The sequence below is a fragment of the Enoplosus armatus genome, chromosome 9 (assembly GCF_043641665.1).
Source record: "Enoplosus armatus isolate fEnoArm2 chromosome 9, fEnoArm2.hap1, whole genome shotgun sequence".
Classification (NCBI taxonomy): domain Eukaryota; kingdom Metazoa; phylum Chordata; class Actinopteri; order Centrarchiformes; family Enoplosidae; genus Enoplosus; species Enoplosus armatus.
In genome coordinates, this window is record NC_092188.1 from 12,197,968 (window position 1) to 12,224,243 (window position 26,276).

Here is a 26,276-nt window from a genome sequence, read left to right on the forward strand (position 1 = left end):
GAGGGGAGGATGCCTCAGAGTGACGTATTATTTGTTAAACAGTCTTCTCATTTAATGTGGTGAGGTGCAGCAATCTTTGTTAAAGTGTTTTGTTTTAAGTTGTGGACCCTATGTTTGATTAAGCAGCAGCTAAACACACCATTTTGCGGATTCAGGGAAAATATTTGCAAAGATTTTGCAGAGTCCATCACATTACCTAAAGTTTTTCTAACCCAACAAGTTTTGTGCTGCAAAGTATGTTTTTGCCCAATAACATAAAACGCACTGCTAGATGGTGGAAATGGGTCGAACAGAGTATTGCAAAAAGTGAACCATAATGATGCAACTCCCCCCTGTTCAGGAGAAATCACTTCAATAAGCGTCCTAAAGAAGTATAGAGAACAAATCCGTGACAGTGGATAAACTGAGTATAACGTTAATGCTATTGTATTTTAACAAAGTGTTCTTTCCACGCCTCCTTCGTCGGTGTTATATTTACCGTTTGATCTCCTTTTCTCTCAGATGAAAGTCTTATGAAAGTTTTCTTCCAAGTAGTCCCGTTGAATCGCCACCGTCTGGGTGACAAAACACTACAACTCCCGTTACTGTTGGAAAGTAATACATCGCCATGATTAGAGTTTCCCCCCTTCATCCGGGTCAGTCGTTTAGCGAATTCAAAAACTACATTACCCATAAAGCCAATACCAGAAAGTGTCACTCGCGTTTCCGTGGTCACCGTGAGATTGGTTCGCCGTCGGTTTCCTGCTGCAGCAAGAAGAGCGGCGTCGAGACAGACTGGGAAGACTCAACACCACCACCTCCAATAACTATACTGTACAATGAAACTGTTAGCAATATCTCCCTCTCTCGATATCCGCTTCGTCACGGTTATATCGCTGGTAAGCATACGTATTTCAGCCTTGGAATATGCAGCAGTTAGCTGCTTCTTAGCTACAAGAGCAAGCTAACGTTAGCTAACGTTAAGTAACGTTAGTTAGCCAGCGGCTGGGTAGTTAGCTGCTAGCTAACCGATGAGCCTCTGCTGGCATGATACGTGGCTTTTAAAGTGGCTAAGGTGTCTAGCGAGCCAGCTCACTCGCTGCTTTGAGTGCATTGATTTAGCAGGTTCATTGAGGAGGCCTTCTGACTGGGGTTTACCAAACGACTGCCATAACTAATCAAGTTATCCAGCTGCAATGTCAATTTAGCCGGTAACGTGTTGAGTAACGTTAGCTGTAGCTTTATATCAAGCCATAATCCACTTAATATAATCGATCTGTTACTCGCATAACATACTTAATATTCCTAATTTTAGAGAATGAGCTAAAGTTGGACTCCTTATAACTTTGTTGAGGAGTGAAGCATCCACCTAGCATTAGGTGCTACTACATATTGACAGCTCTGGGATTATTACTGTTTTCCAGCACGTTTAGTGTAAGCGTTGTGTTTATTGAAAGGGTTGGTCTGCTGTGTTTGATCAAACCTAATATTTGTTATTGTACGGATGCACGAATTTTTTTGTTGGACTTTTCGTGTATCTCTGTGTGTCTTGTGAATGATGCTCGCCGGTTGGTGAATTCCTCTGTTGTGGCTCATTCTTATTGGCTGACAACCCGGAACTAGACATAGCGCAGCAGTTTTGCTGTTGTGAGAGTTTGGGCCTGAAATGAAAACTTACAACTTCTCTCCGAGGTGCAGATAAGTGTCTTCATCGGTCTAACCACAGCAACTGTGGAATTTCAGTCTGCAGCTGTGTCGTCCTATATGTTAAAAAGAACATTGACTTTTGTCAATGTTGAGATGTTTGATCTTTCAAGGGAAATAAGGAAATGATTAGTCTGTTAAAAGATAAGTCGATCGACAGAAAAATTAACTGCAACTATTTTGATAGTTGATTATTAAAAGTTATTTTCATGCCTAAATACTAAAACAAATGCGATGATTCACTTCCTTTCTTTGTCAAATATCGTTGTGCATTGAATATCTTTTGGTTTTGGATTATTGTAAAAGAAACAATTTCAAGATGTCACCCTGGGCTCTGAGAAATTGTGATGGGCTTTTCTTTCTTTTTTACTGTATAATAATTGACAAATTAAACAATAATAGAAATAGTGGGCAGTTGTAATTTTATATCAGGAAATTTCAACTTCAATTTCAGCAACACTAAACTAAAGAACGGACAGTTACAGTCAAACTGGTTTGTGTGTGAGCAAAAAGTTGCATATTTTAGTTACACAGTAAAGCATGAAGCAGTGCGAGCTCTGGCTATTTCAGTTTGAAAATTTGCGGTATTCCTTTGAACCCATATTGATATTATAGCCTCAAGGAGGATGACTGTCATATATCCTGTTTGAAGAGGATCTTGAGTCAGCACAGATCACAGCAGATAGACAAATAGTGGAGGCATGATTTTGTAGCATTGTAATGTTATCGAAGTGTTGACTACAGTGGCTGACATTAATTAGGGGCACTGGCTGTTATTATGATGCAGAAAAATATGAGATTGTACTTGCAGCCTTTATAAAATAATTTAGTGAAAGAGTTTTGATAATGCAGTCTTCTTTGGGCTTCTTCTGTCGTGACGTCTGCATTGTTAACAATAGGCCCTTTTAATAAAGGGGTTCATTCAGGCTACAATTGCCTTTTTTTATTTGCCTCTGTGTTTTCAGTTGGCAGTGAGCACCTCTCCAACATTGGTGTTCTTTCCCCCATTTCATCCTCCAGTGAATGTCATTTTAGCCCTTAAATTTCCTCTGTGCTGATCTCTTTCATATAGGATTCTTCTATACAGCTTTGCAATCAGAGATGGATTTCAGAAATCCCCAGTTGCTACGTCATAATTACAACCTTATTCTTTTTTGAATGGTCCAGTGAGGAAGATACACGAAAGAAAAATGGATAGCTGCAAGATTTTAGTTTCCTAACATAATGTGAGCAACAGTAATATGCTCTTTTACATTTACCATAGAGGTGGTTTTGTGGACTTAAGGTCATGCAATGATTAAAATCAAACCTCAATGCATTCAATAATTTTTGATTACATTATGTGGAATAACTGGATCTCTGAAACTCTTGAGCACCCTGCCCAACGTGCAACTTCGACTTTCTTTGGAATGCCATTATCTTTGGTATGTAGCATTAGACCGACCATAGTTGTAGCCCTTGTTCTCTAACAGATGAGATGGCAGAGAAAATTTCTGACTAAAGGAGGATGTTTGTAAAAATGTGTGCAGTATCGTTGTGTGAAATGGCCACATGAGTAAAGAGGGACTGAAAGAATATATGCAAATACAGTACATGCAGCCAAGATTAAGCCTTAGGGTGGCTCACTCTATGATTTGGTGAAGAGATGAATGATCTAAATGGAGCTCATAATCAGCCCAGTTGATCCATTTAAAGATGACAGATGTAGTTTGGACACCTTTGGAGATCTGTGGGCTCAAGAAATGAATGCTGCTCCATTAGTCACCATTAGTATGTATTATCACACCTTTTGAGAAATGTATAAAAGTTAAAAACCCTCCATAACCATAAATATCTCACATTTGTTTATCAATATAACCTTCGCTAATTGGTCAATATGAAGGGACCATTACTCAAAAGTTTAAAGATTTGCTAATATGCTATTTTTTACGGAGCCCCAGAGTGGCCATAGAGAAAAAATACAATTTGTTCCCACGTTTTGATTAATTTGTTGGCACAAGATAAAATTTGTTCCCACTTTGTTATTAATTTGTGCGCACGAGATAAGTGTATATGCAGAGAGCCAGCACAACAGACCGGCCTTATTTATCAGTGTTGATTAATAGGAAACTTAGTTCTGAAGAACTATGAGTTAACAGTTTGTGTCAAGCATAGATGCTGTTATGTGTAGCTCTGGTTGTGTCTGTCTACTCGGCCTGCTGCTGCTCCTCTCTGGGTCACTCCTCCTTGAGAGCCATAATGGTAAACGTTAATTCTTGTTGTTGTGACTTGTGTTTTTTGGGTTTTTTTTTTGCAGCTCGTTTGTAAAACAAACAGCTAGCGGCGGTGCTGATACAACTATTTGGAAGCTGTAGTTTCCCCGGTAAACACACCGACCTCTTTGGCTGTCACAGTCCCACCTACTCGGCCTGCTGCTGCAGGTCGCTTCTCCTCTTCTCCTCGCTCTTCACTAATCAAAACGGGAACAAATTGTCTCTCGTGTGCACAAATTAATCAAAACGTGGGAACTGCATTTTTTTTTCTCCCTGGCCACTCCTGGGCTCCGTAATTTTTTAACGCATGCCATCGTGTCCATGTGATGTGAGCCTATATGAAACTCCAGTTTTCATTTACATACACAAAAGAAACCAGGTGACAAGGAAATACTGGGTTATGCAGGAAATCATCAGAGCATGATTTGTATATTGCCCTGCAGGAATGGACAGGCCATAGGCGGCATTGTTTACTGTATATTAAGGCCAGTCCCAGGAACAACGGACTGTGAGAAGAGCCTGGGGCAGACCCAGGAAGAAGAGATTACGCCTCTCAGCTCCTCTGGGACACATTGGGGGTCTCACAGGAGGAGTTGGAGAAAGTTGCTGGTTAAAGGACGTCTTTGCTGCTCTGCTCACTCTCCATTGCAAACATAATTATTGCGCGCAGCTACAAATATAAAGTCAGTCTGTAGATTTGCTGGTTAGAAGTATGCTAACAGGCTTGTTGATTCACTCTTTAGTCAACTATCTGTAGAATCTCCTCTCCACTCCCCCACATAGTTGTCTAAACCAGCCTGTCTGTGTTTTTACGTTTTAATTGCTGATCGGTCTCCTCCCCATGTGCCTGTAGGTGATGGGCCTCTCTACTCCTGGACAAGCAGAAATCACCAGTCTGGACTCAGGCAACATTGATGACGTCCTAAGTAAGGCAACGCACTTTACTCTTCAAAAGGGACTTAAAGGAATAGTTTGACATTTTGGGAAGTACACTAATTCGCCTTCTTGCTGAGAGTTACATGAGAAGATCAAAACTGCTGATTGGTTTAGCTTGGTGTAAAGACTGGAAGCAAGGGGGAACAGTTTATTGTATTCCTTGTATTTCTTTCTCATCTAATTCTAGGCAAGAAAGCAAATAAGTGTATTTCCCAAAATGTCAAACTAATTCCTTTAATACTCATTCAGATCTTCGTTGTCCCCTATTATTTCTCACTTGTCTTTAAGAGATATATATACATTTCCGCCAAGGATGTTATGTTTTCAGTCCATTTAGTTAGCAGGATATCACAAAAATCACCTAATAGATTTCAGTGAAATTTGGTGGCCAAGGAAGAACATAGCCCATTACCCAATTAGCTGTTAAGCCTTTTTACATTTACAAATGACCCCTGAACTGTGAGGTGGATTCCTTCCAACACATATCTTCATATTGGCCACACCCATTGCTTCCACACATTTGTCCAATATTCACCAGGTGTGGTTACTAAAGTATTTGGATTAGAATTGTTTGCCACATTTTTGCAGGTCTGCCCTACTGGATAGCCCTTGACCCTTGGCTTACCGTTTCACCAAATAAACATTTATTGACTTTTCACCAATAGGTGGTATGATATATGTTTATGGTATCATTTCTATGAGTCACTGGTCATACATTTCTGTTACTGAAGTGCTCTGTAAGAGCTTTCTTGTTTTGTATTTTCCTTCAGTGACAGAAGTTTAAGATCGTTTTGCCTAATTAATTAATTTTACTAGCAAAACATACATGTATGGGTGTATTTAGTAATTTAAAGAGGCTTATGTTTATTTCCTGTTTGTGCATGTGTGTTTCCTTGCAGATAATGCTGGGGTGGCATTAGTGAATTTTTACGCAGACTGGTAAGTGTGTTGTTTCTCTCCTGCAGTCATTGGACCTCTGTATATTATGTCAAGGATGTTTAAATTGAGGTTTGCTTATGATTCAGTTTCCTATGAATGCCACATGGTGTAATGAGTACTATTAAATTGCTGTCATCCAAAGAAGAGACTTTATTGATTTTATTTTTAAAGGTTTTTTACATAGTGTGTCTCATATCTCATATCTCATATATTCCTCAGCTGGTCTAATTAATGGATGGATGATGGATCTGTTATAGGCAAAAATCATTTGACAACATGTTAAATATTGTAAAATGTAGTCCAAATTATTACTTACAAATTATGGAAATCGTTTTGACCTCACCCCACTCCCCTACCCCCCTTACAGGTGCAGGTTCAGTCAGATGCTCCATCCAATTTTTGAGGAGGCATCTAACATAGTGAGGGAGGAGTTCCCGAATACCAAGCAGGTGGTGTTTGCCCGCGTCGACTGTGACCAACATTGTAAGTATTACTTGTCTTTTGACATTGTCAAGAAAAGTACCAAACAACAACATACAGATGCAACTAACCATTAAACTTGAAGTATGAAAAGATAATGAGAAATGCCCGTCACAAGGTACCAGGACCATATCATTTATTCATTTAATCAGTGGCCAAAGTATGTATTTCATAAAAATGTGAAATAAAGACAAACAAACACTTTTTAGCAATTTTAATGTAAGTTTAAAATGGAAATTGTTTATATTTTTACATTATATCTTACTTAAATGATGAGCCTGTTTTCCAAATTATTATTTGTATTGGTATTAGTGTATGGGGTGGTTCTTGTTTATGGTAATCTAATGCCCTAAACTGCTATAATACCCTCATTCTATATAAAGGCAACAAAAAAAGGCAGACACACACACACACACACACACACACACACACACACTCACACTCACTCTCTCTTACTATATTTGATGCACATATGTACACATGGATGCCCAGCACACCAAAGCACAGACACATAAACCGCCAGCCTCAGCCTTTTGAGATAAAGCAAATTAAAGAGAATTATTGATGACCTGCAAACTGTTTGAAGACTAATGACAAAACTGCTGCTTCCTGTGAAGACGGGAGGCTTAGAGACACCCCGCGGGGAGATTGACACCTGCCACATGCGCACACACACACTCATTCACGGTGTGCAGAGAGAATATTTACTCTTGGCGGGGGGGCGGCTTTCATGTGGGAGATCAGAGCTCAGGGCTGACTGAAGGCAGTGTTTTCAGACTGAGGTTTAACTGCCGTCTCTGTCACCGCTCCGCTCCTCATCCACCCATCCCCATGTGTTTTTACTCTGCTTCTTCCTCTTCATCAATTGATTTGTCCTTCTTTACTTAACTTCTCCTCTGCCTCTTTGTAGCGGACATAGCCCAGCGGTACCGCATCACCAAGTATCCGACATTGAAGTTGTTCCGCAACGGGATGATGATGAAGAGGGAGTATAGGGGTCAGAGGTCGGTGGCAGCCATCGCTGACTTCATCCGCCAACAGCAGGTCGACCCCGTGAAAGAGATACACTCAATGGAGGAGGTTAATGCTGTGGATGTGAGTGGCAAACACACATGCTGTCATTTTAAAATAAGATGGTATCATTTCTTTTCCCAACACTTTCTTTTGCTATTCAACAGAGGAGCAAGAGAAACATCATAGGTTACTTTGAAAACAAGGACTCAGATAACTACCACTCATTTGAAAAAGTTGCCAACATCCTTCGAGATGACTGCACGTTCTTGGCTGCCTTTGGGTGAGACACGACACAATTTTTTGATCAGTTTCCTGATATTTTTGGCCTAGTTTTAATGTCATTCTTCAATTTCTTCTGCTTTACTCTCACAGCACTGTATCTGAGTCCGAGCGCTTCAGTGGAGACAACGTAATCTACAAGCCTGTGGGGGAGAGCGTCCCTGACATGGTCTACCTCGGCTCACTCACCAACTTCGACCTGACCTATGCTTGGGCCCAGGACAAGTGTGTGCCTCTGGTCAGGGAGATCACCTTTGAAAATGGAGAGGTTTGTTACCTGCTTTTTCATATAGAGCATTGTCATCTTAATGATAATCTATTTCTTTTTTTGGTTTTGGTCTGATATTAGATGCATACATTTGGATATGTAGATGTATATATAGATATTCTGCTGAGCCACAGAAAGTCTGCATCTGTCTTTGACACTTAATGTGTGTTTTCCAGGAGCTGACGGAAGAAGGAATCCCTTTCCTCATCTTGTTCCATGTCAAAGAAGACGCAGAGAGCTTAGAGCAGTTCCAACATGAAGTGGCTCGCCAGCTCATCAGCGAGAAAGGTGTGTGTGTGGTGTGTGTGTGTGTGTGTGTGTGTGGTGTGTGTGTGTGTGTGTGAGAGAGTTTGTGGCATTTAGTACCTGTCAAGGCTGTGTATTTAAGTTCAGACTGTGTACAGATGTGGTGTTCATGACATTGGTGTCTCCTCCCCAGGGTCTATAAACTTCCTGCACGCGGACTGCGAGAAGTTCCGCCATCCTCTGCTCCATATCCAGAAAACACCTGCTGACTGTCCCGTCATCGCTATAGACTCATTCAGACACATGTATGTCTTTCCCGACTTCAAAGACCTTGCGTAAGTACCACCTTCCACTTTCTCTATAAAATGATTTAGTTTTGCATGAGGATGCACTGTGTGTATGTGTGTGTAGCTATGTAGTGCTGAAGATTAGATGCACAATCTTGTCAATGTCTGATAAATTATTAGCTGCGTGATCATTTCAAACAATACCAATATATTTTATTTCTTTTGCGATACCACCATCTGTGAGTCTCCCTTTTAAACATTAGAAAAAAAGAAATAAAGTATTGGCTGGTAATTGTTTAATGCAAAAAGATCAAATCAGTCTGATATATTCTGTATTCTTTTGGACATTTTTGAGCTTTGAAATTGTTCATAACAGGATCTCCTTAAATAAATTAAATTTTATTACACACACACACACACACACACACACACACACACACACACACCATAATCCACTGTGCACCCAACACCAGAGAAATGTCACACCTCCTAAAATCTGTCCTTTATGAATGGGCCAGGACACCGGAGCTAATGTGACATGATTTGGCACGTGCAATAAGTGCTAAACTAATCCAGTCTAATCTAATTTAATCTTATTTATTCTGCCCCACCCACCACCACTCTGCCTCCCCCAGTCCCCAATCAGAGTCTGATCAGATAGACAGAAGCCCCGAGGACTGACCAGCCCTCTACAACCTAATTACATCACATCACCACTGCATGTGGCACACAGCTTGTAATTACATTAGTGCAGTGTATGTTATATATATATATATATATATATATATATATATATATATGTGTGTGTGTGTGTTTGTGTGTGTCTGCATGCTGCTCTGACACACGGGGTTAGCTGTGACTGGGGACCAGCTCCGCCTGTGTGATATGACAGCTCATGACCTGTCGTTAATGAGCAGACTTCACAGGACAGCGTTGATATGGATTAATGCTGCTTCATGACATGTCTGCAGGGACTAATGTCCTCTGCTGCTGCCACAAGCTGCTTTGTCTCATATCAACTGTGACCTGCTCTGTAGTTCAAGCAGGTCTGTCTTTATTGCTGAACTTAGTGTGTAGGAATGCCTTTGTCAAGCACACCATTAATGGGTCTCATGCAAGAGCCGCTCGCACAAACAGACCGGCTCTTCAGTGGCACGTATGAGTGATATAAGAGAATTTGTTGCATTCACCAGTTTTCTTGTACTCAGAATTTAGTTTCTTTAAGTACAAACAAAATTCATGAGTGGGTCAGACCTGCCGTACAGTCATGTAACAACTGTCTGCCTCTCTTCAGAAGGGGAAAAACACTTGAAAACGCCTTTAAATGTGTCACCGAAATCTACTAACATGAAAATAATTATTTAAATAAACTTCATGCAAAATGAATATTCTGTTTACATCATATCACCATCATGACTTGCCAATTTACTGGAAGGTTTTTTTCTTTTAGATTATTGGCATATTTTGGCATTATGACTTACACATTTAAGTAGTTATTAAAGGAAATTCAGCTGCCCAAAGGTCTTTATGCAGGTCGCTGTGCAGTGATTTAATGTCCTCTGTTAAAACACCTAACAGTGTAACACCACCTACTGTATGATATGCTCTTGTCCATCTCCCTGACTGTCACATCCCCTGGACTTCCCCCCATTATGGACCACTTTCTTTAGGTCGGGGCGGAGCAGCTATGGCTCAGGAGGTAGAGCAGGTCGTCCATTACTTAATAATAATACGTCCAGATACTTAAGTCCAAATTGCTCTTTAGCGGGCAGGCCGGTGCCTTTTCATGGCAGCTCCACAGCCATTGGTGTATGAGTGTGTGTGTGTGTGTGGATGGGTGAATGAGAGGCTAAATTGTAAAGAGCTTTGTCCACTAAGGTAGAAAACTACATATAAATGCAGTCAATTTACCATGTCAGACCATTCCCTCTTATTCCCTCTTATTTCTGTCACAGTACAGCACTACTCTGATGAAGTTGTTGACAGCTGTATCATTTATATGTTCTAACAGTCCCCTAATACTGACTCTTGTCATTTTTTTAACTGCTGATTTCCAACAGCAGGACATGAAGCTCCGCGGTGTGAATTGTTTCTTTTTACTCGTTTAACATTTTTGTGTTGCCTTCAAATGCAGCAGAACAGGTAGCCCTGTAAAGCAATTTGATGGATCAATTATGCTCATGATTAAATCCCATGAACGTGCATCCAAGAGAGTTGGTTGATTCCGACTTGTTCGTACAAACACGTGTATGAACAAGCCTCAGACAAAATGTAGAGAGATTTAGGTTAAGAATACAAAAATGTTCTTGCATGATGTCCAATGTGTTTCTGTGTGTTTTTTCTAGTGTCCCTGGCAAGCTGAGACAGTTCGTGTTGGACCTTCACTCCGGAAAGCTACATAGAGAGTTTCACCATGGTCCTGACCCCACGGACAGCACGCCTGGACTGGTCAGACCGCAGCATCAGCACGCAGTATGAAATCACTAAAAGTTGGTTTTGCTATGTCATATGAAACTTGACTGTTCTGACTTTTGCCCTCAGGAGGAGACGGGAGGAGAAGCGGCCAGCAACCCTCCAGAGAGCTCGTTCCAGAAGCTGGCACCCAGCGAGACTCGCTACACCATCCTCAGACGGGACCGCGACGAGCTGTGACCTCAACGGCCTTCCAGTGATCCTGTGACTCAATGCCACGCCCCGGGGTCAGGGAGGGGGTTAGGGTTGGGACAGGCCAGCGGGACAGATCAGCAACACCCAACACCCTTACTGAAGAGAGAGAGATGAAGAGGAAGAAGGAGGAGGAGGAGGAAAGGAAGAACAGGGCGAGGTGAAGAGAGGAGTGCAGTCCACGACACAACCATGTTGGAATAACCTATATTTTCATAACTCTTTCACGTACTATTTTTATTTTGGATCAAAAGGAAAAGGTGGGGTAAAGAAGAAAATGTGTGTGGGCAGGGGTTAGGGGCATTAGGACATCAAGAGAAGTGTTTTTGCTTTTATTTTTTGGAGCTTGTAAATATGTTTGTGCTACATGGGAGTCTCATTGTTGGTCTAAATTAAATGCAGAGTTTTCTTTATTTTATTCCTTTCTTTTTCATCACCCGGCTTTTTGTAGACAAAAAACCCCCCAAAACAGTTCCCTAACTCCAGTTGTGCGGTTCTTATCTGTGGGTAGTCCAGTTCAGCCTGTCTGATAGGAGACGCTTGTTTAGTCTCACTGACCTCATGGCTGTATCTCAATATGACCAACTCTAGTCTAATTAATTTGTATAGCACAATATGCCTGTTTGAAGAAGCTTTATCTCCATATCTTCTCCACACACTCGGAGTTCTGAAGGAATAAAAAAATATTTTGAAATACTTGGTAGGGGTAACGAAATTTCAAACCATGACTTGAGACAGAAGATAAAGAGACAGAGCTACTCAAGCCTATTGAGATGCACCCCTTCTCTCCCTGGTACTAAATGGCTATAGAATATGACGTCTCTTATAGTGCTTATAAAAAGTATTGCCCCCTTGGACCTTTTTTATGTGTTACTGTTTTACAAAACTGGATCACAGTGATTGTCATTAGGATTTATTTTGTAAAAGGGAATGAGCGTTTGGCCATCATACTAAATTCTGTGTTTAGTATAAGCCTAACACTGCGCCTCACCCCCATCATGAAGCCTGGTGGTGGCAGCATCATGCTGTGTGGAGGCTTCTCTGCAGCAGGCCCTGGAAGGCTTGTGATGGTAGAAAGTTAAATTGATGCAGCAATATTCAGCGACTTTCTGGTGAAAACACACAACTATAGATGTATATTTTTACAGCAAGACAACCCCAAACATAAAGCCAAATCTACACAGGAATGGCTTGAAAACAACCATGTGAATGTCCTGGATTGGCTGTCAGTGTCAGGACTTGATAATTGTGATCCACTCAAAGTATGAGCATGTAACTTGAAGGGTTCTTCTTTGAAAAACGTGAAAGAATTAGTGTTCAGATGTGTAAAGCTGTTACAGGCCTATTGAAGTAGTTGCTGTAACTGTTGTCAAAGGTGCCTCTATTAAGGATTGTGTTGAAGGACATGACATTCAGTCTCGTAAATGCTGATTACCTCCACTACTGTAAAACAGTAAAACATTAAAAGTCAAAGCGGGCTGGATACCTTTTTAAAGGCACGGTATTTGCATTAAAACCTGAGTTGTGATCCCGGGAATCAAATAGAGGGAAAACATTTTTTTGAAATGGTGTACTTTAACCTGATCACGAATTTATGAAATGGCTGTTGTTTTTGCTGTTACCTGTTGTCAAATGTGTCATCATGCTGGGGGAGAAAAGACTGCATCCTTCCCGGTGTTTTAAAAAGCTGACAAACAAGAGGGGAAAACCCATGTGATGAACGGTGGAAATTTACATCTGCCACTTTATACAAATTCTCTTAAAACTGGTTTTGTCTCTTTATATGTCCTTGAGGTTTTGGTACAAGTCTAAATCCCTGAGATCCACTGAGCGTGAATGAATCCAAAAGCGGAAGCCAGATTAAGAGTATGGGGACCCATTGCTAAGTTTGTACTGCGCGTCCTGCCCTTCCATAGAAGCCAACAGATGCCTGCATAGTGACATATCAGCCCACATACAGGAGAGCAACAGGGGGGAGGGAGTGTGATGCCATTTCTTAACCAGTCATCTCAGAGGGGAAGAAGAGTAAAAAAATGAAAAAGTAAATTAAAAACCATTTTACAGGATATTGTGTTGTCTGATGCGTTGTATGTCAGTCTCTCTGAACTTTACTGGTGTCATTTACTGGTCTGTTTGTCCAATGAACGTCGTTGATGTTGAAAAGACATTTTATTTGGCAGAAAACCAGCCGCAGTGTAATCAATACATGGCAGGTTCTTACACTCCACTCTGAAGTGATGTGGACAGTGGCACTTTGGCGCTTTTTGTGCAATTTTTCTCTCACAAATCTATATACAGTATAATTTATATAAACATTAAAGCAGGACCACTTTAATTTACATTATTGAGTAAATGTAACACCACAGTGATGTTAGGCAAAGGACATTTTTCTTCATACATCATTCTTATTGTAGTCTGGGTAGTATAGCCGTTCACATTAGGATATTATTTTCTGCATGAAGGAATATTACTTAAAAACCCAGGTGAAAAGACACACAAACAGTGCTTTTGTTAGTGATGACATTCAACAGAATGGCTGGGTCTGTTAAATTGACTTAATTTGCCAGATTTATTTTAGTAACGAGATGTCAGGCTGACACATCCACGCACTAAAAGCAGCAGTGTAAATAACTCCTTAGCTGTGTTCAGAATAGAAGAAATATCAGCTGTGTGTGTAAAATTGTCCCCACAGAACACCATTCACATCGAACATCAAAGTAAGTAAAGCAGTTGTAACATAACTGTTTACAACAGTACTTGGTAACCGCAAAGCTTGACGACGACGTCCAATATTGAGTGTCTTTAAGGCAATGTGAGGACCGCCAGAGGTCCAGTTTGTTCCTCTGATTGGTCCCAGGGAAGCCTCAGTGATTAGCCGGCACCTGAGGTCAGAGCACTAACCAGAACAGTTGGGTTATTTGTCCTTGCTTGACTCTGGTTCAGCTGGTGGTGCTGTCAGCTGTTTCATCTGTATGTCCACTTGGGCTTTGCGGTGTTTTCGGACCAGGTTGCCCCCCGCGAATCCCAGGGCACCCCCTCCCAGAGCAGCAGCCACCCCTGCAGCTTTGAACCCAGCCAGCAGGCCAAGTGGACCTCCTAATGCACCGCCCAGCAGCGCCCCAGCAACCGGCAACACCGCCAACTTGTAGCCCACCGCCTAGAGAGACGGGAAGAAGAGATTCCAGTTTAATTTAACACCCACACACACCTTTGGAGGCATTAGTACTTTGTGGCTTCAAGACACGTCCGCGATAGAGTTTGGATGTGTCTATCCTTTCATGATCATACATCGACCCACACAAACAAGCCTGCATGAGTAAATGTAAATCAACACTTCCATAACCGCATCAAAGCGTTTTCATTATCTTCATTTAGGAGAAATCAGAGAGATGTGGCCTGTGTGTTATTACGGCTGTTATCATCAGAGTGGAAGGTGCTCTTTGCTGATGACAATTAATGACACACACACACACACACACACAGACACACATTTGATTAACACTTCACCATTAAATTAATCTAGTTCAAAAGCTAGCATTGCGTGTGTCTCCACCCCTGTGGCAGTTGAGGGAATTTTAATTTCATCTGAGCTGAGTTAAAAGGACTCTGGGCACAGGTTGTAGAGGATAGAGGAAATGTGGGTGTTGTGTGATTGTATGTGTGTGTGTGCGTAATGCTGTTTGACCTGATGACAGATTACAAGCTTTCAAACACGTTAAAACATCTGACATCCCTCTCATCTGCTTTATCTCTCCACACCCCCTCGTCTAATGCGCAGCCCACTACATCTACCAGCAGCCCCACAGAGAGGTCAACCTTTGTTTGTGTCACCATTTGGGTGAATTTAATTTAAAATTAACCGTTTAAAAATAATATTTGAGGCATTTATTTTTTATAAATGTTAGGACTAAAGTTCACATAACGTAACTAACAACCAACAGATTTTCCCACTTACCGTTACTGGTGTCTAGCCACACAGATAGTTTTGGTTTTATCTGCCTCGATTTTGATATATCAGTCTGAAATTCCTGCCGACAATGGAGGTGAGTGGAAAATGGTTCTCACACAATCAAAATAAGTGAAACTAAATTACATTAATTTTAAGTAGAGTAATGCAAACACTGTTTCTAGAATGGGATGTTGCGGTTGAATTGTTTAAATGTCATTTTTCAACGCTTTGAGTGCCACAAACTTAATTGTACCTGGCAGAAATCTCAGTAACCAGGACAAATCAGTATCTGCATGGCTACATACCACTAGAAGTAAGTGTGAAAAATGCTTTTCTTTTGTAATTTAGATGAATAGACAGAACTGACTGTATAAACAGCCACGAAAATGCTGTTTTTCCTGTCAGGTTATTTACTGTCCAGTGTAAGCGTTGGCAGGTTTTCCTCGGCACACAGAAATCACAACTCTGTGTCATCACCGTCTCTGAGAGTCTGTGATTACTTCACACCTCATTTATGTTCCTAAAAGTGTGAGCAAAACAAAGATCAAAATACACAGCTTCATCTGACAGATGAACATTTATTTCCTTACAGAGAGTAAACTTAGAAAAAGTTTTTGCTTGGTAGAAAACTGCTCGCACTGGTGTGTGTGTGTGATTGACAAAAACAGGTGATTCATTCCGGGCATTACAGACAAAAAGTTCAACATTTCAAGTGTGTAATATGTGTGAAGGGCACTGAGTTGTCCTTCTGAGTAACACTCAGTGTGTAAGAGTGTATTGAATTGATGATAGAAGCCACAATGCTGTTCTTTAAAAACTATTAAACAGTCATTCAAACCTCTTCTTACTGCTACACACACACGCACGCACACACCTAGACCCTCTCTTGTCACCCCTCTCATCCTACCTCTCTATCACTCTTCCTCCCCTCCACTCCTCTCTCTATTTCCTTAATTGCAGCTTTCCTCCGTATTCGAGTGGATCAATAGGGACAAACGCTGTGGAATGGCTGGGAGGCAAAGTGCCATCGATCTCCCCATCTCCCAAACACACACACACACACACACACACACACACACACACACACACACACACACACACACACACACACACACACACACACACACACACACACACACACACACACACACACACACACACACACCTTCCCCAGGCTCTTGGTCCCCTCCTCCACGTTGGCAGCGGCTGTGTTGACGTTGTCCTCTATGCTGTCAATCTTCTCCTGCTGGGACTGATGCACAGGGGTTAGACACACACAAACACATATTAACACACACTCAAGCAAGCACATTCACCTACATACACACACAAGCGTGTGACAGAGCAACCACCTGTCGTGTATTACGTTTGTTTTTTTTTGTCTGTCCAAATTCTCCACGGCACACGTTAACATGGGAAGGGTGTGTATCAGTGTGTGTGGAGGCTGTAGGTATATTCAAAGGAGATTTCACTGGGGGTGGGGTCATACGGGGTGTGTGTATGTGTGTGTGTGTGTGTGTGTCTGTGGCATTGTGTAGATCTCATGAAATATTCAGACTGGCAGCTGCCTCTCTCCATGTGAAGGCTGGATGGACACACTGACCAAACAACAACCAGAGCACTTTTCTTCTCCTCCTCTTCTTCCTCACCTTTCTTCAATACCGCTTCTCTGAAAACTTCTCTTACACATACTAATATACGAGGCTTCCTGTTATTTTGTGATGGCTTCAAGGATTTTAATCCTGTTCTGGCTGAAGACAGCAGTTTTGCAACTCACCACTCCGAATCACACATCACATCTTCTACTTCTTTCTGCACTGTTTCACCAAGACCATTATGTTACAGCCACACTACTCAGGGCTGCACATAATAATTATTTTCATTATCAATTAATCTTAATTATTTTCTCGATAAATCTTTTGGCCAATAAAATGTCAGAAAATTGTGAAAAATACCCATTACAATTTCCCACCACCCAAGGTGACGTCTTCAAATGTTTTGTGTTATTCGACCAACAGATATTCAGTTCACAATTGTATAAACCAAGCTGAAAGCTAGTCCTTTGATTAACTGATTTATGCATCTACAAAAAATGTATCTAGAACAACCCCCTAACCCTAACTGTTGAAGTAATAAAAATAAAACAATATATTTTGCTTTATTGTTTTATATTATATATTATTAACAACCTCTGTTTTGAAGTCATGGTGATTGCAAATGAAATGAAATTAAATGAATTGAAAACCTAAACCTTTTTCAAGTTTCCAATCAAACTGAATCACAGCTATTGTAAAACATTAGATTCTGGTAACTTGTGATGGGCATTTGCTCCTCCTGCTGACATTTTCCAAAGTAAATAAATAATATAATTACAATATAGGTTTATGATTGTACGGCCCTAGAAGACACACAAAGAAAAAACATACACAAAACACAAACACCGGAACAGCCACTAACATGACGCATGTACAGAAACAGACACAACCACTCACTCTCACTCAGTATTTCCACTGTGGCTGAGCGCTGGAATATTACTCCCCTAACGGCGCCTTTCACCCTCGAGACATCACAACAACATGTCTATGCTCTTTCTGCCCCCCCCAATGCCTCTGTCTGTTTTTTTTTAATCCTAACTACATCTTCATTCTCTCTCTTTTTCACTGTTAATCTCTCCTTCACCCAGCCTCCCTGCTTCTCTCTCTCCATCCCTGAGGATAGAGTGATAATCTGAACCGTCTGTTCTCCACCTGCTCCGATGTATCCCTTGTTCCCCACCTCTCCCCCTGTGGACAACCCGCCGTCCTCCCTCCCAAACCCCCCCTCTCGCCCTCGTCTACTCCTCCATCTCTCTTGCCTTGGTGAAGGGCCTCTGGGGCCCCCAGCAGATCTGTGTAACCTCCTCTCTGAGGAGCCTTACCAGGCAACACCAGCACACATGGTCAAATACACACTACTTCCTGGAAACACTATAGGCGCACCGCCTCTGTCACATTGTTTTCGTTCACAGGGGTAGCTGTGCACACATGTAGATAGAGAAATGCATACAGCGTTGAAATGTGGATGTAGCAGCCAGGAAGCACACAGCAGAGTTGAGTGTTCGTACTCACATGGACGAGCAAAGAGAACTCTGTCACCAAACCGCTCAGCTCCTTCAGATCCTGAGAGAGAAAAAAACACAGTATTTATTTCATTGTGATGCTTATCACACAAATCTACAGCTACAGTACGTCTAAACTGTCAGTGTCTGCGATTGACTATCACATTAACAAATGAGAGTGAATATTAATGTGTGTTGTGTGGAGCAGCACGAAATAAGTGTGTCTGTAGGAAAAGGTAAGAGGGGTCAATTGCATTAGATGATCTTGCAATTGCGATGAATAATACATGTTACCATGGCAACGTTTACTACAGACCAAGGACAGGTGTAAATAATAAAATTAATGATGGCTGAATTCCATTCAGCTGCTTCAGGGTCCTGGTATTGTTCATGTTGGCTCACTGTCACGGCTTACTGGGACACTTGATGAGAACAGAGCCATCGTTAATGTTATTAGTAACACCTGCGCTTTTCATATTATGACAAGTCAAAATGTCTGCTGTGAAAAAGGCTCATTGTTTGGCGTTTTGCTGAAATCCCACTGCACATAACTTTCATAACCTTTCAATGTATGCATTATCTTTTGGATTTTCTTTTCTACCCTTCACAAAAAGTGAAAAATTGCATTGGCACCTATTATTATACTGTGACAACTACTGATAGCAAAAAACAAACAAAAAAGTGATTATTATTATTGCCGTATATCAGAGTTGATACTTTTAGTCAGCATGGTTTTGTTGTTTACTATGGTTGAAACTAGTTTAACAACGTGCTGGGCTGAAATAATACATTCACCTCCTTTGTTTATGATGATACGGACAAGGGAAGTATATACTGGGAAATAAGGGAAATATAGTGTTAACATGGAGGATGATGCTACACCACCAGAGCTAAGATTTGAGCAGTACCTGTTCAAGTTAAATCCGACCTCTGGCCCTCTTCTTATTTTACAGGAGGGGGAAGACCTGACTTTAACAAAACCTTGTCCTGCATATCAAGAATACGCTGTACACCTTGAGCTCACATACCAAAAAGAAGGCAAAATATTGAGGAAATGATTGGGTCCAGACATGCATACCTCCTCCAGGTTGTCCCAGGACTCAGCTGCACTCTGATCAGCTGGGATTTCTGGAAGGTGGAGCTGAATTTGCCTGCCAGACACCGGCTCTTCACCCACATCGTCATCAGCGTGGCAACTGCTGGACACACAGCTGGATGGCTGAGCGGCAGGTGGTGGTGTTGGCGCAGGCTGAGGCGTGGGGTTAGAGTGCAAAAGCAGGAAGTCTCGTGTGGCGACTGACGCCCTGTCCCTGACTGGTTTGACAAGCGCTTCCAGAGAGGCAGCATCTTCTGCACGGACCCGAGTGCACAGCTTCTCCATCTCTCTGATGTTAGCTCTCAACTGCTGCAGGGAGACAGAAAAGAAGCTGGTTTCTCAGTAAGATGTCTGAAAATTTTCAGGTTTCAGCATCCAATCCATCCAGTAAACTGTTCTAGTAATGGGAAATGTGCGTGCGTTGGGGGTGTGGGCTTAATAAGGTTCATATGTGAGGCTGGGGAACACAAGCCCCCCTCATCCCACCGTGCCCTGAGGGTGACAGGAGGATTACATCCCAGCCATCAGCCCTCCAGCCAGCAGTACGACCCGGGCTCAGGGGGTCAACACACTGCCGATAACAAATTCGGCTAATTACACAACATGAATAAACATACATACATACACCTCGTGTGCATAAAACTGAAAAACACACTGATTAACACAGAGACAAGTCAGGTTAGGCACCTGTCAGCCTGCAAATTAACCGTGACCCTATAACGCTCAGACGCACAGAGGGACCAACCAAACACATACTAAACAGCAGATATTCATAATAACAGTATTGACTCCGCTCCCCTGTCTCTCAGTGTTTGCTGTAAATGCTGTGGTTAAGGTGGGGGTACTAACTGTGCCTGTGCCTTTCTCTTGGGGGTTAGCTATGCGCTAGGCTAGTGGGAGTAAATGTCAATCATCAAGTAGGGGGAGAGACTGCAGTCAGTCTTTCTGGGAAGGCAGATGGATAAAAAGCAATGGAGATAAACAGGCAGACTAAACACACTGAAACAAATTAGCCCACCTACTATCTGTCTATCTCTCTATGCTGTGGAACATAGGCACACATGCACAAACATCTGAAGCAGAGTAGACTAACCCCTACTCTGGATTAACACCATGAAGACATGGGAAAGCACTCTGTGTGTGTCCCTGGGGTTTGCAGGGTAATGGTGAGAGGATAGGTGTGTGCCTGTTTGGAGTTATTTCACCTTCAGAGACATGGTGGCTTCCAGGCAACAACTTCCCCTGAGGCATTTCACACCCACCATGTGAACAAGTACGCAAGTACTTACACACACACACACATACACACACACACACATACTCGAGATGGTCCATTTGAGGTTTAGTAACAGCTCTTTTCTTGCCCTGATTTTTAAGAGTGAATTTATATACAGAGTTAATTTAGTTATAAATAACTGATCCAGTCTCTGTATGTATTTTATATGTTTGTATATTTATACACAAACAGAATATAATATCAATAGAGTTGACAGATTTATTCTATTGCTTTCAACCACCTCTCTTTGCCTTCCTCAGCAGATGGAGTGGCTCAGTTGTCATGGAGATGGTTTAGTTGTTATCACATGACCTTAGAAAGGAAAATCTGGTCACGTAATAATAAGAAATTGTATATGGGGGTACATCTATCTCAAGATTGGTCTCTGGTATTGGATACTTAGGTCTCATGATGAAAAATGAAAAAATAAACTATACACAATAAGAGAGGAAGGCCTGAGTTGGACATTGTGTTGAGAATGTTTTTGTCAAGCTGCTGTTTTTCGTTTTTCTGTTGACCAATGAGTGTCATTCCAGACAATACAATATTCCCTTTGCTCATTGTGGTGTGGCAGGGCTCAGTTGCTTGGGTCATACATCAGTTCAAGAGGTGGACAGTTCTCTCCTTCACTCATGCATTTGACTGCCACTGGTCTTCACTTTTGACTTTCAAACTGGAAAAATGTAATCACCACAAATCAGTAAACAACACGTTTCTCCAAAATCGAGCTCCTAAGTGTCCACACAATTTGAGACAGAAAATATACTCTGTATTTGCAGGGTCATACTTTTCAGGAATGTCAAGAGGCAATGAGTCACATCATCATCTAAACAATCCTCTCATTCACATATCTGCGAGGCTCAGACTTGAATAATATAGCAAATGCCTCTGTGATGCCATAGAGTTATGGATGTGAAGTTTAGTGTTATGAAGAAACTGGATTTTGCTTACCGCTTAACAACATGATATTGTGACTCACATCTTCTGTTTCACAAAGGTACAAGAGAATATCAATTACTGGCAGGCCAATTATTTGGAGTTTACAGCGTATTATCTTATACCTGAACAGTTCTGCTGGCATTGATATGCTCCTGATGAAGGCGGTCCCATTGCTGGCTCTGCTGGTACTGCGAAAATTAAGGAAAAACTGTTATTCATCTGTGGACCGGAAGTAAGAGTGTAGATGTGAGGGTCCGATCATGTGTCGAGCCAGATTTCAGCCGTCACCTTCAGTATGTTATTGTGGTGTTTCTGCAGCCTTTCCAGGTCCGTGGGTAGAGCCACTTTAATGAACTTGTGGATTGGCGCCTCCAGGCGCCTCAGTGTCAGCTTGTTGCCTTCCTCTGCCATGTGTCCTGCTGACTGCCCACAGCCAACACCTCTGTGTAACTTCGACACTGCACCTGCTCAGCTTTATCTCACTGCCCCCACAGACACTTTAAATACCAGCAGAGTATGATTTTAATAAATACATCAAATTAATAAAGCCTGTGACACATGAGAGTCTGCCCACACATCTAAAATTGGCACCTCCATAAGATTAATAAATATTTTTTTCTCACTACCATCCCTTTAGTGAAAATAGTAACTTGCTGCTTTTCCTTGTTAGATCATTTTAAATTAAGTACCTTTGGGTTTTGGACTATTAGGGTTAGTTGTTGGACCAAACAAGCAATGTGAATACGTCTCGGGCTCTGGGGAATTGTGACAATTACACTTTATAACCGTTAGATGAATCAATAATGATAATAATAAATAATCTTTTGTTGTAGCCCTATATACGACAGCACCATGTAAATGTTTATAATAGTGTTTTGTGATCCACCTACTGTTTAGTGAGAGAGGGATATTTTAATGGTTATTAGAAGCTGATACTAATATCTACCAAGCTTTTCAGACAAGCCATTTTAGGGTTTTTGTAAACTCCACAGTTTTATGTTTAAGACACTGTGTAACGTACACAAGTAATGTGTAACTAAAAACACAACAGTTTTGATAATCCTGATGTTACATCTTATTATTCCTTTCATCCTAGTTTTAAGAGAGAACTGATCACATCTCCTTAACTGTCCTCTAATGCCTGAATGGCGGTGATGGAAGAAGTACTAAGAAGGTAGAAGTAGCAATAGTAGAGTGGAAAAATACTCTGTTACGAGTCAAAGTACACAAGTATTACTACTATTAGTATTACTCTTTATGCAGAATGGCCCATTTCAACGTCATAGATATTATATTAATGTTACTGGAGTATAATTAGTGATGCATTAATGTGTACATCACTTTCATGTTGCAAGTGGTAAAGATAGGACTAATTCTAATTACTTTATATACTGGTGGGTAGGTTATAATAGTATATCATAATTTATTGGTTGATTCATATTTTGTATTAATAATCTAGATCTGCAAAGTAACTAGTTACTAATGTTGGTAAATGAATGTAGTGGAGTAAAATATTGGCCTGCGATATGTAGTGGAGTAGAAGTATAAAGTAGCATAAAATTGAAACACTACAAGTACAACTACCTCGAAATTATACTTGAGTACAGTACTCGAGTAATTGTACTTTGTTACTTTCCACCACTGCTGAATGGAAACTGATAATGCTTGTACACATACAGTTTGGCAGCAGCTGGCTAGTTAAGTAGCTAAATGAACGGACTAGCATGCTATAAGCAGTTAGCTAAGTACTGAAGCTTCGTGTCCGGTTTTATAGTTAACTCTCAACGACGATATTAGGTAACTCACTGACTCATGCCGACCATTAGTCAGGTAAACGAAACTTAAAGGACATATGGCGACACTTACCGCTGAAAATACCATTCGAGGATGTAATTTATATTCGCTGAAGACGGTTGTGAGCCTCCATACTGTTGAGAAAATTAACGATTAGCTACATTTCCTCATTTTCGTCAACGCATTCGGTTTGTTTCCGAGACTTTGTTGTTTGTAAACAATTATCTTCCCAGTGCGTCCACGAATAGTTTCCGACCTGAACCAGCGACCCACAGCACATTGTGTTCCTCATCGCTGTGCCCCGTGATTGAGTCCCTGAGGAAAAGTGAAATAATCTTGCAGTGTTTATTTCTCGTGTTTATTCAATTTGATCGTGTTGTTTTGTACCAGAAAGGTGCAGCATACAAAATGATAAATAACGAGTCAATAATCATATGCATCATACACTAGTGGCCACCGGTTTCTGCTACCACAGCTATCAAAATTAAATTTTACTCCAATCGATTACATATTCGATCTAAATACTATGGGTTAAGGTATGTTTTGGTAATTTGGGGCTTAATGACATGCAACGTTTACATTAAACTATTGCACACATACAGTATTACACAAGTCAGTTTTTAAGGCATATTATTATTTTCCTTTTACATTAAATATAATATAAAACGGAATAATTGATATTTTTGAATAGAAGGGTTTTAGTGTTCTCCATCAGAATGACAACAACAGTTTGAAGGGAGATAAAGGTTACAGACAATTTAGTTAAATGATTGAATAAAATAAAACAAAACAAAGGGGATTTGTAAGATTTATTTTAAATACTTTAATGTTTTTTTTTAGTGGCTAGTCAAACATTTCTTAGGTGGGTGGGGTTTTACTGGGGGTCTTTGGATTTTACCACCACAAACTATCCAAAATCCTGGCCACAGCCCTGCAATGGGGTCATAGTTTTAGGTAAATGGTAGTTAAGAAAGTGACTGTGGGGTCGATAAAAACTTTTCAAAATGCTCACAATTACTCATAACAGCTAGACTATCAAAACAATGTGAACACTGTAAACATTTCAAGCAGTGTTAATATATTAAAAAAATCTCCCACAGGTCACAACCCCAGTCCCAGCATCACTAAATAACACAGATCTGATTTAAAGTTATAACTACCTGGTTATAGCTATAAGGTTAAAGCAAAGTTTTTGTTTTTTGTCATTTTCCATTTAGCTTTTCACAGTTGGCTGCATGTTTAAACAGCATCAATCCTGTGGAAAGAAACATTAAGTGTGATATTTTTGTCTGTGTTGTGTTTGGGAGAGAGACAAAGAGAGAAAATTGGGGTTCCCCCTCCTCTACTCTGAGATCAGCCTGTGTGAGTGGGTCTATTGCATGTTTCCACTTATCTTCTTCTGCACCTTTTACCTTTGACATTTAGGCCAACCCCCCACACACTCTTCCCTCAGCGGATGCTCCATGCGAGGGGCCACAGTAAAAGACACAGTCCCCAGCTTCAGGGGATTTCCCCTGGTGCTGTACACATATTGTGTAGCGTGTGTGCGTGTATTTGAGTGTGTATGTGCGTCTGTCTGTCCACTTCCAGGGGACTCCCAGAGTTGCAGACTGAGGGGGAAGAACAAAGCTGACAGTGAATGTCTAAATAGCAAGTCATCAAATATGTTTGGCTTCATGTGTTTGCCTCTGTGTTTGTGCAAGAGTGTGTGTATGTGTGTGTGTTAGGCTCAGGAGGACTCAGGTGCCATTCGTTTAAGTCAAATCCAGGAAGTTTGTCAGCAGGAGAGGAAGCCAGCAGGGAGCTCCGTTTACTTCTTACCCCCTGCATCTTACTGTTTTTAAAGCAGGTGTGATCAGCACATCCTGACGGCTCAGTGGATGCACGCCTATTTCACAGCAGACATCTTGACTTGTCATAGCAGGAGAAGCACAGGTGTTACTACATTAACGATGGCTCTGTTCTCTTCAAGTGTCCAAGCCAAGACAGCATGAACAACACCAGGACCCTGAAACTGAAGCAGCTAAATGGAATTCAGCCATCATTAACTTTATTATTTACACCTGTGCTTTTCCTACTGTGACATGTCAACACGTCTTCTGTGAAAAAGGCCTGTTCAGATCACAACCTACTACAGGTCTCTTCACACCTGCACATTTTGATATCATCGTCTTAAAGGAGTCACTTTACATTTCTGAATGGATTAGGATAAGTTATGAACTCACAGCTAGATCAAAAATATCTGCTTTGAATGTGTGTGTGTGTGTGCATATGTATTTGTGTGTGTGTGTTTATGTTCTAATGGGACCTCTAATTAAAACTCTGGGGGTATCTGCTATCTGTCAGCGCTGATCGATTAGCCGGGAGACTGACAGCTCACTGTGTGCATGTGTGTGTGCGCACGTGCAAGTTTTCAGTGTGTGCTTCAAGCTTCAAGCAGAGCTCTCTGCTTCCTGGTCATGTTATTTTACATGTCACTCAGAAATGTCACTGCCATAGGATTAACACATATTCATTTGCACACATACGCACACACGCAAAACTGGTGTGAAGATTTCCTGAATGCAGATCAAACACAGAGTCACCACAATCCCCGACAGGAGCATCAAATAGCACACAAACACACACAGTCACACATGGACAATGTTTAAGTGCACTTCCTGGTTATTATTTACTGCTAAAAAACGATTGTGTTTCTGGTTCCTAAAAGCTTTGTTTTTATCAGAAGGGTTAAAAGTAAATTTCTTGGGGTAGAAGATTTAGTGCTGGGTGGTGTTACATCATAGATTTTATATGGAGCATATTCAATATGATGCACTCCACACTTGTATGCTCACTCTGAACTTTACTCTGGTGCTCTTCTTTCTTTCCCTCTCTTTCTCATACACACACGCACACACACACACACACACACACACAGATAGAGCTCTTCACAATTTCATGACCACAGTTACTATCAATCACCTGGCTGTCCGAGAGTGTGTGTGTGTGTGTATGTGTGTGTGTGTTAGTGCTCATGCTGTTGCGCAGGAGGGCGAGTGAGTGATGGCAGTGACAGTATAGACGGCATGTGCTGT

General features: G+C 41.2%; 2 protein-coding genes across 2 annotated transcripts; one reads left to right on the top strand and one right to left on the bottom strand.

Moving 5' to 3' along the window:
* Positions 1-761: 761 nt before the first annotated feature.
* On the top strand, positions 762-13,114 carry erp44 (endoplasmic reticulum protein 44). The gene is made up of 11 exons (XM_070912256.1): positions 762-878; positions 4,789-4,861; positions 5,771-5,810; positions 6,178-6,293; positions 7,201-7,385; positions 7,469-7,584; positions 7,677-7,851; positions 8,028-8,139; positions 8,291-8,432; positions 10,730-10,832; positions 10,932-13,114. Exons 1-11 carry the CDS (start codon positions 819-821, stop codon positions 11,034-11,036), a joined length of 1,227 nt encoding a protein of 408 aa, XP_070768357.1. The 5' UTR covers positions 762-818; the 3' UTR covers positions 11,037-13,114.
* An 88-nt stretch (positions 13,115-13,202) lies between these two features.
* Positions 13,203-23,346, bottom strand: stx17 (syntaxin 17). The gene is made up of 7 exons (XM_070912257.1): positions 23,272-23,346; positions 21,694-21,902; positions 21,528-21,593; positions 19,173-19,499; positions 18,105-18,155; positions 16,163-16,249; positions 13,203-14,205 (listed from the first exon to the last, which is right to left on the bottom strand). The coding sequence occupies exons 2-7, from the start codon at positions 21,814-21,816 to the stop codon at positions 13,963-13,965; spliced, it is 897 nt and encodes a 298-aa protein (XP_070768358.1). The 5' UTR covers positions 21,817-21,902; positions 23,272-23,346; the 3' UTR covers positions 13,203-13,962.
* Between the last annotated feature and the right edge of the window lie 2,930 nt (positions 23,347-26,276).

What these genes read in the sequence shown, in the direction of transcription:
- erp44 (XM_070912256.1), top strand. Translation starts at nt 819, where the DNA reads ATGAAACTGTTAGCAATATCTCCCTCTCTCGATATCCGCTTCGTCACG. An exon ending in TCGTCACGGTTATATCGCTG is followed by an intron (nt 879 to 4,788) that starts GTAAGCATACGT and finishes ATGTGCCTGTAG; the next exon opens with GTGATGGGCCTCTCTACTCC. An exon ending in CGTCGACTGTGACCAACATT is followed by an intron (nt 6,294 to 7,200) that starts GTAAGTATTACT and finishes GCCTCTTTGTAG; the next exon opens with CGGACATAGCCCAGCGGTAC.
- stx17 (XM_070912257.1), bottom strand. Translation starts at nt 21,816, where the DNA reads ATGGCAGAGGAAGGCAACAAGCTGACACTGAGGCGCCTGGAGGCGCCA. An exon ending in ACCACAATAACATACTGAAG is followed by an intron (nt 21,594 to 21,693) that starts GTGACGGCTGAA and finishes TAATTTTCGCAG; the next exon opens with TACCAGCAGAGCCAGCAATG. An exon ending in AGTTCTCTTTGCTCGTCCAT is followed by an intron (nt 16,250 to 18,104) that starts GTGAGTACGAAC and finishes CCTGTGCATCAG; the next exon opens with TCCCAGCAGGAGAAGATTGA.